This window comes from Nakaseomyces bracarensis (assembly GCF_045282275.1).
Source record: "Nakaseomyces bracarensis strain CBM3 chromosome Unknown Scaff4_1, whole genome shotgun sequence".
Lineage (NCBI taxonomy): Eukaryota > Fungi > Ascomycota > Saccharomycetes > Saccharomycetales > Saccharomycetaceae > Nakaseomyces > Nakaseomyces bracarensis.
Window position 1 is genome coordinate 219673 of NW_027263964.1, and position 15344 is coordinate 235016.

The following is a 15344-nucleotide window of genomic DNA, read 5'->3' on the forward strand; positions in this document are numbered from 1 at the left end:
CTCTAAGAAAAAAACTAATATTGGCAGTTTTTTTTAGTTCTTATATCTAGTAGAAAAACCTAATCACTTGGATAATGCTAACTAGCATAATATTTTTAATTATCCAAGATTCTTAGGAATTCATTGGTTGGGAAACTCCTTTCTTCTAATATAAATAAAAAAGGAAAGAATTCACTTTAATATCTATTTACAAAAAAACAATAAATCAATATATAAATTGAGTAGCTAGTGAGAAGTGTTAATTAAATAAAAAATTAATTAATATTGAGTTTATATACTTTCAAAATTTTTTTTGCAATGTTGGGCCAACTGAAAAAATTTTTTTTTTCACTTCGCCCATGAACGAAAAAGTTAGTGTTCTACGACATTTTCTGTGAGAAAATAGCCTAGCCGAATGTGGGATTAAAGATTAATAACTAAAAACTAGTCGTTAGGGTTTTGAGAAATTGAAAGTTCCTTCAAATAGAACGATACAAATTGCAACAGGATAAACTAACAAGTATTTTCAGAGAGTAATAACCCTTCTATAACAATAGGAAGACTGATACAAATACAAATGGTCTTCTAACGCACTATGAGAGAGCACCTGAGCATAAACTTTCCCCCCGTATCAAAACCTTATCAATTTCAATACTTTTCATCCAAATTACTATTCCGATATAGTGTAACGGCTATCACATCACGCTTTCACCGTGGAGACCGGGGTTCGACTCCCCGTATCGGAGTAAACACCATTAATTTTTAAAATCATTTCCACACTGAATATCATACTTGACGATTTCTACTAAAACAAAAAAAAAAATGTTTGGCAGGCTCTCTCTTAGTCTTATTGAAGAAAAAAAAATTTTTGAAATAGCAATTGTACCTTTACATATACAACACTTCACTTGAATCAGCAGTAAAGCATTGAAAGTTGTTAGCTTGAAAGTATAAGATATTACGGCACCCTTCCCCCCTTTTTTCCCGGTAAAATTTTTATCACTAGAGAAGTAAAACTAGAGACGTTGAAAAAATAGAGGTTTTTTTTTAGACTTTGGATTTAGAAGGTTATATTTAAGATGGCTAAAAGATTTGCTGATGAGCAATTGACTAGAGAGAATCCTAGGGATTCGGATAGTGACGAAGACCAGCCTAGTGGTATTGCGTTAGCGTCAAAAGATGTTATGAGTCGTCGTAAGATTGCTATGCCTAAGCGTAAGATGGCCTTTCCAACTACTTTGAGAGGTAACAATGATGAGAGTAAAGTGGCGAACGCATTTTCATTTACACAGAAAGCGCCAGAAGGACCAAAGGATGAGAAAAAAAATGATAAGGCAGCTAAACTGAAGGCTTTAAACCTGCAATTCAAGGATAAAATCTCTGAATTTATAAACAAGGATGCGTGTTGTGACCTTCGCTCCACTTTCATCAAATATGGGAAATACTTGGATGAGATAAATGCCGATTCATCAGTCACCGCAGCTCCATCGACGAAACCCTTTACCTTCACTCCACAAAACACAACTGAAAATGTTGTGCCTGGTTTCGGCAAAGTGAATAATAACATTCAACCATCTGTACAAACTCCTAAGCAGACCACCTTCAATTTCACACCTCAAGCACCTACCGCTGAAAAGAAGACATCCGAACCAATTGTGGAGAAAACTTCAGAAAATGCTCCAGCTCAGAAAAACGAGAGCGATAGTGAAAGTGATAGTGATGAAGAAATTAAAGTAGAGGGTCCAAAGTTTACTCTTTCTGGAAACACAAAACCAATCACTTCTGATAAAACTTTCTCCTTTGGAGTTACTAAGCAACAAAAGAAAAAAGAAGATGACAGCGACAGTGACAGCGATATAGAGATCAAGGGCCCTCAATTCACATTTACTGGTACTGTTAAAAGTGATGTTTTCAAATTGAAGAAATCTGATGGCAATTCTTCCTCTGAAACCAAGGCAGCAGAGAATATACCCGAGTCTAAGGATGAGGCAAAAGAAGAGAAGAAACCTATGCCTAAATTCTCTTTCGGCTCGACATCTAACCCATTCAGTTCAACTTCTACAAGTGCTACTGCACCTTCAAGCGAAGACCAAAAGAATGACACTGCATCGAAACCAGCATTCTCTTTTGGTTCTATTAGTAGCACAACTGGTGACAAAAAAGAAGAAACTACTACTAAACCACTGCAGTTCTCTTTCTCAAGTGAAACAGCTAAGAAGACTGATACCCCACTAAATAAAGACACAGAGGAGAATACTAAACCATCATTTTCCTTTGGTGCTACTAAACCTAATCCTTTTACTTCTGCTGGTGGATTTTTTTTTGGTAAAACTGACAATACCCCATCCTCATCAACTGAAGAAAACAACAAACCTTCCTTCTCATTTGGCGCCACAAAACCCGCCGAAGAACCAACTGACAGCAAACCATCATTCTCCTTTATGGCTCCCGCTACTAAGAACGATGATGCTGCTAAAGATGATGAAACTGCAAGTCCAGAATCAAAAGAAAATAAAAAACCATCTCTAAGCTTTAATTTCAGTAGCTCATCCGAGGCTCCAAAATCTGCTTTCTCATTTGGAAACAATTTGAAACAGAATTCTACAGGTAATGACACCACTAAACCAAGTGGAGGATTCACTTTCGGACAATCAAAGGCTCCAGCATTTGCATTTGGTAAACCCTCATCTGAAACAGAGGAAAAGGCTTCTTCCACAAATAACCCTCCATCGGCTGGTTTTAAGTTTTCGTTACCATTCAACAACAGTAGTTCCAATAACGAAGAAAAGAAGAGTACCGAAAACACACAGGTGGCTGCCAACACCGAGGATACGAATGCCACAGAAACTCCTATTGATGACGCCGCATCAAAGCAAATGTCTTTGCAGAATGGTGAAGAGGATGAGTTACCTCTATTCACCCAAAGATCTAAATTAATGACAGTAAATACAGAAACAAATGGGTACGACTCTCGTGGTGTAGGAGAACTAAAACTTCTTCAAAGAAAGGATGATAAATCAAAGATTAGGCTACTATGTAGATCTGATGGTATGGGTAACATCCTTTTAAATACTGCATTGGTAAAATCTTTCAAATATGTTCCTTTGACGGCTGATAATGAAAACCTAGTAAAGATACCTACTATTGACGAAAGTGGAAAGCTAGTCACATATGTTGCTAGGTTCAAACAAAAAGCTGACGGGAGACTATTTGTCAAATCAATTGAAGATGCACAAAAAGATATAAATTAATAAATACGTTTGATTTTAATTCAAACAAGTATAGTATAAAGTAATGAATAAACACAACAATAATGTAATTCTATAAGAGGCTAATATTATTATTTATAGTCACATTAGTAAGGTGAAAAGTATTAGTTTAATCCTTTAAATATCCGTACTTTCCAACTCAGCGGCAATAAGTTCCTGAATATTTTTGATTGCCCATTCAATTCTTCTGCAATCCTTTATATATTGCTTATCCCCTCTTTTTCCAGCTAGATAATCACTATACTTCAATTTTTTCCCAATAAACCATTTCAATCCTTTAAGGATGAATGATTTATTCTCTAGTTTGATACCATTGATTAATATACTATTCAACAGTGATGTGGTATAGGTGACTTCTTTATTACCTGATTTATTCTTACTCTTGGTTTCTGACTTCTTGGCTATATTCAATAACAGTTGAAAAAGTAGGACTTCAATGAATAGATAACCATTCTTCGTTAGACCTCCCATTAAGGGAACATGTTTGAAAACATCAAGTTTTAGAATACCTTCTGCCATCAGAGAACCAAAAAACTTACCTTGGCTTAATATTTTTCTGATTGATTTATCTTCATCCATTTCCTCCTCGGTTTCCTCCTCCTCGGCTTCCGAGTCATAATTAGATTTATCTTCAAATTTCTTCAATATGTCCCAGAATACAAATTGGAAAGACTTAGTTAAAGTTGAGTTTAATTCATATAGCTTACTAGCAACTAGAGCATAGTAGGGGTTATAACCATTATTAGCACCTTCAGCCAATAAACAATGTATAATAACTTTAGGAATTTCTAAAGCCTGCTTATTTTTTAGACCCAACTTTTCAATTTTAGTCGATGCCTCAATATAATCTTGAGCAGACATAATACTAATAAATATTGCACGTCTTACTTCAGTATTCATACGTTGCTCACGGGCAATCTTAGACCAATCAGGGATATCGTCTAGCAAATCATCGTTAATTCTGACATTCTCTTTAGATGGTTTGTTGTCGGTGGTGTTTACTTCTTCAAAAGCACTGCTCATGTTCCCTTTCCATGAAGCACCAACCAACCACCATTTACCCTTCTCATCAACATTTTCTATATCAGACAATGAAACTTGTAATGGCTCTTCAGTCCCACCACTTCTGACAGAATTTAGTACTATCTTCTTAATATTTCTGTGATCCGCCGCTAGTATCGAAGGTTTTAATCTGTTGTTTTTCAAATCTGCCATTACATCTAGCAGAAATTGCAGCCTTGGAGAGGTCTTCACTGTTTTCATATTGGCTAGAAGTTCTGATAATATTTCCTTAAGAGCCGAAGGATCATCACCTCTAATTAAAGGACCAGAGATTGCTACAATTCGTAATAACAGTTCTGTTGAAAATTCATTAGGATTGGCAATTAATTTCTTAATAATATCAAAAATCAATCGAGATGACATCAACCCAAAATTGTAACAATACGAGATCAATGAAATTATATTTGAGCACTTCTTGTTTGTGATCAAAGCGGCACTGGAAGAAGCATCTATCTGGCTGGTTCCATTTTTTAACTCGTTCAAAAATTCCTCCACTAGTGCCTGCAAAAAAGAAGCTCCTGCTTCAGTTCCTCTCAATTTCCATATAGCATATACTACAGCAGAATAATTCATAACGAAACTGTCAAGAAGCTTATTGTTTTGCGAAATAAGCTTCAGAATTTCAGATATTATAGTATCTGTTACATATTGCCTGGCATAGGCGTCATACAGTTCATTCAGTGAAGTAAGAATAACTAGAAGGTTAGTATCAGACAATTTATTTAGCAGAGATTTGACCTTCTTACGGATTTCTGAAATAGTAGCATTATCAGAATCTGCAGATTCAAGCTTTTTTCGCATAGAAGGCGGAACATAAGCGCCTGATACAGATTCTGAAGGAGCAACATATGGGTTTTCTCTGTGTTTGGTCTTCTTCTTAGAGCTTTTGGAATCAGATTCATCATCATTTTCATCATCGGAGTCTTCTAATTCTCTTAGCTGTTCCCACTCTTCTTCATCTAAATCATTTTCATCAAATTCATCAAAATCTCCAGACGACAGTTCATCGTCTGAAGAAAATGGTTTATCAATATCTCTTTGATCAGATTCAGATTCAGATTCTGCTCCTGAATTTTCATCTTCAACTTCATCTTCTGAAATTAAATCAGATTCCTCTTCACTTTCAGAAAGGTCATCAAAATTCTCGAAAAAATCTAATCCTTCCAAAAGACCACCAACAGCATCGAATTCATCCTTTGCTCTAATCTTTCTTTTATCACCTTTTAGTCCTAATTTCTTAGCATAATAGTTCATATCCCACTCGTCCTTTTGAATCGCGACCCTTTCACTTTGAGTCAAGGGAAAGTTGATAACTTCCTCTTCACCTTTGGTATTTCTTATCTTTTTTCCATCTGATGATTTAATAGACTTTTGCTTATCTTGTTTCGCTTTTTTAAGGGCCTCCATTGTTTCCTCGACTGTCATCTGAGATTCTTCTTCTGAAAAGTCATCATCAATTGAACTGGATCGTTCTTCTTCGGATACATGGTCGGGTAGATCAAATTTAACAGATTTCAGACTTTTACTCTCGCCACTATTAGTTATCTTATTGGTCTTTTGTTCTTTCAATGCTTTCAATTTGGCCATGGTTTCTTCAACAGTCATTTCTGACTCGTCGTCTTCATCATCAAATTCTTCATCCATCTCCGATTCATCAGTACCATCGTAATTGTCAGATTGATCGCTGCCACTAGATATATCGTTGTCATTCATTACAACTTTACCACTCTTCTTCTGCTCCTTCAATGCTTTCAATTTGGCCATGGTTTCCTCAACAGTCATTTCTGACTCGTCGTCTTCATCATCAAATTCTTCATCCATCTCCGATTCATCAGTACCATCGTAATTGTCAGATTGATCGCTGCCACTAGATATATCGTTGTCATTCATTACAACTTTACCACTCTTCTTCTGCTCCTTCAATGCTTTCAATTTGGCCATGGTTTCCTCAACAGTCATTTCTGACTCGTCGTCTTCATCATCAAATTCTTCATCCATCTCCGATTCATCAGTACCATCGTAATTGTCAGATTGATCGCTGCCACTAGATATATCGTTGTCATTCATTACAACTTTACCACTCTTCTTCTGCTCCTTCAATGCTTTCAATTTGGCCATGGTTTCTTCAACAGTCATTTCTAACTCGTCATCTTCATCTTCATCTTCATCGTCTATTTCTGACTCGTCGGTACCATCGAAATCATCAGAAACGTCATCATCAATTATCTCTTCTGAATTATTTAAAGTGGAGTCATTTGTTTTATTATCTTGTTTCTTTAATTTTGCATTCTTTAATGCCTTCAGTTTTGCCATAGTCTGTTCAGCAGTTAGTTCTTCTTCTTCTTCCGTGAAACTTTCATCGTCATCATCTATTCCTTCTGCATCACTAACGTCCTCCTCAGAAGAACTCTTTGACTCACCTACAGGCTCTTTCCCAGTATTCTTCACAGATTTGTTTTTGCGAGATTGCTTTTCCTCCACTGATGATTCAGAGGATTCTTCCTCACTATCACTTTCACTATCGCCTTCTTCAAGTTCTTTAAGTTGTTGCCATTCCTCTTCATCCAAATCACCTTCCTCAAACTCATCAAAATCACCAGAAGATAACTCATCGTCTGAAGAAAACGGAAGCTTTTCATCTCCATTTCCATTCTTTTTATTGTTGGGTCTCTGTACATGGACCTGCGGTTTTTTCACCTGCGGTTTCCGCTTACTTTTCAAAACATCTTCGACAACTATCTCTTTCTTACCTCTATTCTTCTTTTCGGCACGCTGTAACTTCCTCCTATCCTTCCTGCTCAGTTGATGTGCAGCTCTTTTCTTCCCCTTCTTAACTAGGAACCTCTCATCGTTTGAATAGTCACGGCCCTTCAGCTCATCCAGGATAACACCCGGAATATTTATACCACTGTTTCTACTACCCATCTAATATTAAATCTTTGACGTTTTATTCCTACGAAGACCATAAACTCAATATACTCTACTACTTGCAATAGTATAAATGATAAAAGCTCATCGCATTTTTTTTTATTTTGAAAAATTTCTGAGCTCATCGCAATTTTTCAATTTTTCCAGTTTTTTCCACGTTCTGTCTGCAGCATAGAAACACTCGCACAAAAAAACGTAAATCATAGGCACCAATATATTCATATTAATATATATATTTTGGTTATTATCGATCGTTAAATGCAAAGTAGTGGTCTGTTATAGGTATCCCATTTTCAATTCCTTTATTTATATGAGTAATATGAGAATTGGTACACATAATGTATGCGAGTGAATTGGTTTTCTGAAGAGCAGGCAGTTTGTCATAGTAATTTGCTGTGGAATAGTCAGTCAGAAGATACGAAATGGACAAAGTAATTGCATCTGAGCATCCCAGTATTTCATTAATTGTCGTTTACATACTTTTTTATGTTAACTATGGTTATATTATCTCTTTTTTTTTTTGCGATCGATTTTCTAGTAACATAAGTCAATTCTCTTGTACGGTTTTAGGATCGTGTCTGCGATGAGCTTAACTAATTTTATATAAAAAGTGATGATCCACATTTATCTTAATGATGTAGAAATTTATGGGACAGAGGTAGATTACAATAGCTATCTAAACGGACATTACCGTACTTATTTGATGAAGCCAGAAGAAGGGCTGACTGGTAGGAAAATTATCTACGACGAGGACGGTAAACCGTATGTTCTTTCTTCTTCCGAATAACATGTTGAGTCATTTATTTTATCAATAGTTGTGTATACTAACATTTTGACTTTGATTAACATTTTGTTGAGATGAATTCCTATTCTCTGTATCTATTGTAATATCTTTTGTTACATCTAGGTGTCGATCCTGCAATACATTACTTGATTTTAAATTTGCCACTGGTAAAATAAGCAAAGGAGCTGCGGTCGCATCAATGAGTACAGCGAATACAAATAAATTACCTGAGGATAGCTCTAACGATCTAATCCCGGGATCAAAGACTTATAAGAAGGTAGATCCACCAGATGTTCAGCAGCTTGGTGCCAACTCGTGGTCGTTATTACATACCGTGGCAGCTTCGTACCCTAAAAAACCCTCGGTTACACAAAAGGATGAAATGAAACAATTTCTCAATATATTCTCCCATATTTATCCATGCAATTGGTGTGCAGCTGATTTCGAAAAATATATTAGGGAAAATGCACCTAAGGTAGAGTCTAGGGAAGAGCTGGGCAGATGGATGTGTGATGCTCATAATAAAGTTAACGTAAAACTAGGGAAACCCAAGTTTAACTGTGATTTTTGGGAACAGAGATGGAGAAGCGGTTGGGATGATTAATTCTGACTTATTCTCTTAAAGTACGTATAAAAATTGGGTACTATCTTGTATATAATAAAAAAAAATAGAGAACAATAAATAAGGAATAATTGATTGACGACATTTACCGAAGAATTCTATTTAGAAAAGAGGAAAATCAATGAATATAATTATGCAGTGCTAAAGATACAGTATGAAAATATATATCGTATGATAGTTTTACTAATAGATAGTTAAGGACAATAATATATATCAAGCCAGACACATACTGTCCTTGTTAGTATTGCAAGTAACGTCACATTTTGTCATTAAGCATAATTGCTGAGGTCCAAAGGCACACTACTACCCTTACCGCTTGGGTACAGTTTCGTCTTACCTTGGAAAGGTCTAGGTCTAGGTAATTGATTAGCATTGACCCATTTAAATCTTGAATCATCTATAGTTATTTTGCCAGCGTTTAATGTAGCGCCAACGGTGCCGCTACTTCCATTTATTGTAACGGCTCCTACATCAACTTCTGGAGCTTTAGTATATTCGTTCATCTTACGTTCAGCAGTTCCACTTGAAAATAATCTTTGTTTTAAATTACCAGATGTATCTGTCGAGTGGGCCCTTGAGGCTGAGTTTGACGACGTCGGAGTGCTCGTGGCAGCAGATGATGGTGCAGCAGGTGGAGCAGGAGCAGCAGGTGGAGCAGGAGCAGCAGGTGGAGCAGGAGCAGGAGGTGGAGCAGGAGCAGGAGGTGGAGCAGGAGCAGCAGGTGGAGCTGGCGGAGCTGGAGGAGCCCCAGAAGAAGGCATAGCCGGAGGTGCAGGCGGAGCAGGAGCAGATGGTGGAGCAGGAGCATCTGAAGTCTCTGTATGATTTCTATTTCTTCCTGCTAAAGAAGCAGCTATCTCAGACATAAAAGAGTTTCCACCATGTGAGGCACTATCTGATGTAGATGGTGGCGAGGGAGCTGTAGGGAGCGGTGGGGCAGTCGCGTTTGGGACTGATGGTGCATTAGGTATTGGAGGTGCTGTAGCACTAGGGATAGCTGGTGCTGAGCTTGGTACATGAGGTGCTCCGGAAGAGGATCCCCTATTGAACTTGGACTCGATTTCGCTCATAAAAGACATACCACCACCAGAAGAAGAAGGTGGTGGTGGAGGAGCAACAGAAGCATCAGAGGCAGCTACATCCTGTTGATCTGTTTTAGTTGAGTATGCTGTATCACCACCAACAACGAACCTATCATCACGCTTCTTTTGAATTTCCGCTAAAAATGGTAATGGACCAGCAGATACTGGAGGAGCTGAGGCACTACTGGTGTTATTTGAGCCACCCATATTAACGGGTGGAGCAGGTGGCGCGGGAGGAGCTGGAGGAGCCCCAGAAGAAGGCATAGCTGGAGGTGCAGGTGGTGCAGGTGGTGCAGGTGGTGCAGGTGGTGCAGGTGGTGCAGGTGGTGTTGGAGGTGCAGGAGGTGCCCCAGATGAAGGCATAGCTGGAGGTACAGGAGGTGCAGGAGGTGCAGGTGGAGCTGGCGGAGCAGGAGGTGCAGGAGGTGCCCCAGAAGAAGGCATGGTAGGAGGTGCAGGAGAAGAAGACGGTGTAGATTTTCTAATAGCTTCAACTTTTGTATCATCTATAACATCTTTTTCTGATCTCCTTGCATTAATCTCTGCTAGAAATGGTAAACCGCCAGGTATCGAAGGCGGTGGACTTGATATTTTATTCGTTTCATTCGTAGATATACCTTGTAATGGAGGGGCTACCGGTGGAGCTGGCGGAGCTCCCATTGTAGGAGGAGCTGGTGGAGCTGGTGGAGCTGGTGGAGCTGGTGGAGCTGGTGGAGCACCCATGGTAGGAGGAGCTGGAGCGGGTGGAGCGGCCCCAGAAGAAGGCATTGGAGGTGGTGCTGGTGGTGCAGCCGAAAAGGGCATAGCAGGTGGAGCAGGTGGAGCGGGTGGAGCAGATGGAGCAGGTGGAGCAGATGGGGCACCAGTCGGTATTGGAGGTGCTGGGGCAGATGGCACACTGTTACTAGGCACTGCACTCTTTTTAGGTGGTCTCATCGTGGGTATAGAAGGTGCTGATGGCGGTATTGCTGGCGGTGCCCCAGGGATAGGTGGTGCTGATGTGCTCATAATAGACGAAATGGAGTCCTTTTTCTGATGGCTCCTATTAGCTGGTCTTCCAGTTGGCATATGAGGTCTTCCAGTAGGCATTTTAGGTGCTGATCCAGGGATAGGAGGAGGTGGTGCTCCTCCTGGTATAGCTGGTGCACTAGGAACGGCACTTGGTGGAGCACTTGGTGGAGCAGCAGGTGGAGCTCCCGGTATAGGAGGTGCACTAGGAGGTGGAGGTGCGTTATGATTAGTTGTCCCACTGACAGATCTCAGTTTCGGTATACCACCTGCCAATATATCACCCAATTGAGGTGCTCCCATCGGAATTGCAGGAGCTCCACTAGATGGAGGCATAGGCGCCGACCCGAGGCCAGAACCAGAAGAAGGAGCTCCAGAACCACTACCACTTATAATTGGAGCACTTCTATCGTTAGTTACTGCTTTTTTAAGTTTGGCACCTTTCCTAATATCACCGAGAAGTGCATCTCTTCCAGCCATAACATTAACAGGTGGAGCTTGTGCCGCTTGTGTTGGAGGACCACCTAAAGGAGGTGGAGGTGGAGGAGGTGGTGGAGCAGCCATTGTCTTTTTTTTTCTCTATGATTTTACTTAGTTTTTGCTGTTTTCTTTTCTTGCTTTGATATGTCCCCTTAAAATGTACACGATGATCTTGCGGGGGGGTTTTCGATCCTCTATGGTTACTCTTTTTTTCTTATATTAAAATAGTTTCCTTCAATACGGTAGCAGGGTTAATTCAATTCAGTTCTAAATGATTATAGTATCAAGATATTATTTATATATGATAATCAAGTATAGTATTAAAACCCAGCTCTCTATGCTGAAATATCAAAGAAAGGGCAAAAGGTCCGTGATTGAAGACAAAAAGGGAAAATATTTAAAAAAAACCAATTTATATCGTACCTCAAGACACATCACGTGCTATTATTATATACGTTATCGCATGTGATAGTACGTATTATATGATTTCAAAATAATTTTGGAGTTTGTGACTGTGTACACCCGTACACCATTAGAGGCGCTTCTCAAATCAAGACAAAAACTTTTTTTTTTTACAACTCTGCAGTATATTACCGAAAGCAGTTGGGAAATGGGTGGGAAGCCAGGGGAGTAAGACATCATCTAAATACAACAATTGGGTTTACCCGGTGTGGGGTCACATGAGAGGACGCAAAGACAATTCGTAAAAGAAGACTTGTACTTGTATTTTTTTTTCAAAACTTTTTCGGTTATTCCTGTTTTTCGACTGATGGGCTTGTATAGTCTTGTTTCTGATAAAAAAAAGTTGATACTTAACGATTGGAAAGGGTTTTCTATTATACTCTTATTATTACCTTTCAATAATAAAGAAGATCGAGTACCTTTAAACATCCTGCACTTATAATTAAAATAGTTGAAATGGGAGGAATTCGTGAAAAGAAAGCTGAATACTTCTCCAAGTTGAGAGAATACTTGGAAGAATACAAGTCCATCTTCGTTGTTGGTGTTGACAATGTTTCTTCCCAACAAATGCACCAAGTCAGAAAGGCTTTGAGAGGCAGAGGTGTTGTCTTGATGGGTAAGAACACCATGGTCAGAAGAGCTATCAGAGACTTCGTCGCTGACTTGCCAGAATACGAGAAGTTGTTGCCTTTCGTCAAGGGTAACGTCGGTTTCGTTTTCACCAACGAGTCCTTGAAGGACATCAAGGAGGTTATTGTCTCCAACAAGGTTGCTGCCCCAGCTAGAGCTGGTGCCGTTGCCCCAGAAGACATCTGGGTTAGAGCTGTCAACACCGGTATGGAACCAGGTAAGACCTCTTTCTTCCAAGCTTTGGGTGTCCCAACCAAGATTGCCAGAGGTACCATTGAAATTGTCTCTGACGTTAAGGTCGTTGAAGCTGGTAACAGAGTCGGTCCATCTGAAGCCTCCTTGTTGAACTTGTTGGAAATTTCTCCATTCACCTTCGGTTTGACTGTTGTTCAAGTCTACGACCAAGGTCAAGTCTTCCCATCTTCTATCTTGGATATCACCGATGATGAATTGGTTTCCCACTTCGTCTCCGCTGTTACCACCGTTGCCGCTGTTTCCTTGGCTGCTGGTTACCCAACCTTGCCATCTGTTGGCCACACCTTGATCAACAACTACAAGAAGTTGTTGGCTGTTGCCATCGCTTCCTCTTACCACTACCCAGAAATTGAGGAATTGATCGACAGAATCGAGAACCCAGACAAGTACGCTTCCGCTGCTCCAGCTGCTGCTGCTTCTGGTTCCGCCGACTCCGGTGCTGCCGAAACTGCTGCTGCCGAAGAAGACGAAGAATCTGAAGACGATGACATGGGTTTCGGTTTGTTCGACTAAGGAAATTAGTTTATTAAAATGAAATATTATACTTTTTAATTAACGCTAGTGTTTTTTTTTTTATTTAAAAAATTAAATTATTAATCTTTCCTAAATCACCAACAAATTTGAAGGTGTATTCTTTATCTTCTATGCATATTTTATATATATATTTAGATTATATGTGCATTGTAAATGTTAATAATTCATTCTTCACATTGCTAAACAACTTGAATAACTCCATTTGTGAGCTGATAATGCAGACATAATGAACGTCATCCTAATATTTTTACATTACTTTTTTAATATTTAGTTCATGTCAATCACATCTTTACCTATCTCGAAACCGTTTTGTGTCAATATAAAAAAGAGAAAGAAGAAGAAACTATTTACAATAACAATCAGAATAATTAGTATGGTCCTAATGATGAACAATTTTGATAAATGAATATATATATATAAATTTTATACTATTATAATCTTTCTATTTGCTAGGGACCCAGTCTTTTGAAGAGACATGTCTGTTCTATCGGTACGAAAAGAAAATATAGTCCAAGCTAGTAACAAAAGACAAAATGGGAAAAGCAGCAGCGGGAGATTTACAGAAACGTTACTTCTTTCACCTCATAACAATAGTGTCATCAACTTCTCTCTTCGAGATTATTCTTGTGAGTCACGATGTATAAGTAGCGGTAATAAAAATAAAAATGAATTGTCTACGAAATCTAAATTAAATATCGAGAAAGTGATTGAAAAGTTAGAAAGTCTTCTACTCAACATAAATCAAGAAAGAAAACACCATAGAGATAAATCTGTAAAGCTAAGATTCGTTGCTTTCTGCATAGTACCTGCAACCGTGCATATTACACAGATTTTAGATGCAGTTGAATTGCAAGACATGGAACATCAACGTTTCATTAGAAGCAAGCTGTTATTCCTATTTGACTTACTTGTAGAATTTATCTGGGCAGACACTATTAGAAAACTTTGTAATCAATTAGTACTTAAATCATATCTTAAAAAAATAGACTATCAAGTCAAATATTTACCATACAATAAAGAGCTCGGAGATGCGCTTCAAGTTGAAATTATCAATGAATGGAAGAAGATGAACCATTTCTCCCCTGCACTACTGGCTAGTCTTAAATTTATAGTGATAGGTAACACAAGAGAAGAAAATGAATTAGCATACCAGACCGAACTAACTAAGATAGTATTGGGCACGTTACTGATTGAGGTTAAACACTGCTATATAAAGTTCCTGAGATTGTTAAGCAAGAGCAGTCAATTGAATAAACAGTTTGACCGTGGCTCCTTCTTTCTAATATTGGAATGGTTGGTCAAGGGAACGGTACAATGTAATGCCGGTGAGAGTATTGTCGGGTTAAGCCCAGTAATCCTAGACTGGATAGAATGTTGTGAACGTGACATTTGTGGGGAATCTTTGAAGAGTAAAATACACTCATGGGCGACTAAATTGTCATCGATTCTGCTAGAATGCAAGGTCAAGGATGATATTAGAGCAAAACAAGTCTATTCCACGGATCAAGATGGATTACAAACGGATTTAATGTTTAACAAATACGAGATAGCACATCTGTTTCTGGATCAGCTCATCCAATATACGGCCTCAAATACAAGTAGACATACAATTAGCAAAGAGGCAACTGGGATACCTGACGAAAGGAAAGAGACACCTGGATGGATGAGTATATTTAGAGACGGATACCAATCAGTTGATTGCATTACGGAAGACGGTATTTCGTCCCTTACAGCCCCATCAGAAATTGCCGAGCAAGGAAAGCGTGTCAGATTCCGAAAATGGATAAATCGGCACAAGATCAAAATTTATCAAAAACTTAAAGAAGCATTCAGCATTCTCAGAAAGTAGCGTAGATTATGTAAGAATTTTTTTCAACCAAAAAGATCTATTACCTTTACTATAACTCCTGCGCTATAGTACCTTTTCCTTTTATTTCTTCTTTCTTTCTTTACATAATGATGACACGTTAAATACAACAAGACCCTGGATTTCCAAACATTGTTGTTTTTGACAGCTGAGATCTATGACGGAACCGCTACAGTTTTTTTATTACAACCCAAAAAATTCCTGCAGACACATATGGTGATGAATATATAGAAAAGGAGAAGGGAACTAACAAGGACATTTCGCGTCGCGTTAGTTTGGTTTCGCGATTGAAAACGCGAACAAATGATTAACGTCGTTATGTGTGAGATGACTTTTTTCCTGCTATTTTATTTTATTTTTTTTTAAAATAACGCGACACGTG

At 38.5% G+C, this 15344-nt stretch overlaps 7 protein-coding genes across 7 annotated transcripts; 5 read left to right on the plus strand and 2 right to left on the minus strand.

Moving 5' to 3' along the window:
* Window positions 1–1058: 1058 nt before the first annotated feature.
* Window positions 1059–3230, plus strand: NUP2 (nucleoporin NUP2; the record flags this gene model as incomplete). The annotated part of the gene is made up of 1 exon (XM_071050927.1): window positions 1059–3230. One exon carries the CDS (start codon window positions 1059–1061, stop codon window positions 3228–3230), a length of 2172 nt encoding a protein of 723 aa, XP_070908139.1.
* Window positions 3231–3365: 135 nt separating this feature from the next.
* On the minus strand, window positions 3366–7235 carry SGD1 (Sgd1p; the record flags this gene model as incomplete). The annotated part of the gene is made up of 1 exon (XM_071050928.1): window positions 3366–7235. The coding sequence occupies one exon, from the start codon at window positions 7233–7235 to the stop codon at window positions 3366–3368; it is 3870 nt and encodes a 1289-aa protein (XP_070908140.1).
* Window positions 7236–7851: 616 nt separating this feature from the next.
* On the plus strand, window positions 7852–8025 carry RNJ42_00759 (uncharacterized protein; the record flags this gene model as incomplete). The annotated part of the gene is made up of 1 exon (XM_071050929.1): window positions 7852–8025. One exon carries the CDS (start codon window positions 7852–7854, stop codon window positions 8023–8025), a length of 174 nt encoding a protein of 57 aa, XP_070908141.1.
* Window positions 8026–8221: 196 nt separating this feature from the next.
* On the plus strand, window positions 8222–8626 carry RNJ42_00760 (Mitochondrial FAD-linked sulfhydryl oxidase ERV1; the record flags this gene model as incomplete). The annotated part of the gene is made up of 1 exon (XM_071050930.1): window positions 8222–8626. One exon carries the CDS (start codon window positions 8222–8224, stop codon window positions 8624–8626), a length of 405 nt encoding a protein of 134 aa, XP_070908142.1.
* A 287-nt stretch (window positions 8627–8913) lies between these two features.
* Window positions 8914–11298, minus strand: VRP1 (Vrp1p; the record flags this gene model as incomplete). Its single annotated transcript, XM_071050931.1, has 1 exon — window positions 8914–11298. The coding sequence occupies one exon, from the start codon at window positions 11296–11298 to the stop codon at window positions 8914–8916; it is 2385 nt and encodes a 794-aa protein (XP_070908143.1).
* Window positions 11299–12132: 834 nt separating this feature from the next.
* Window positions 12133–13074, plus strand: RPP0 (60S ribosomal protein uL10; the record flags this gene model as incomplete). The annotated part of the gene is made up of 1 exon (XM_071050932.1): window positions 12133–13074. One exon carries the CDS (start codon window positions 12133–12135, stop codon window positions 13072–13074), a length of 942 nt encoding a protein of 313 aa, XP_070908144.1.
* A 496-nt stretch (window positions 13075–13570) lies between these two features.
* SPO77 (Spo77p) lies at window positions 13571–14944 on the plus strand (the record flags this gene model as incomplete). Its single annotated transcript, XM_071050933.1, has 1 exon — window positions 13571–14944. One exon carries the CDS (start codon window positions 13571–13573, stop codon window positions 14942–14944), a length of 1374 nt encoding a protein of 457 aa, XP_070908145.1.
* Between the last annotated feature and the right edge of the window lie 400 nt (window positions 14945–15344).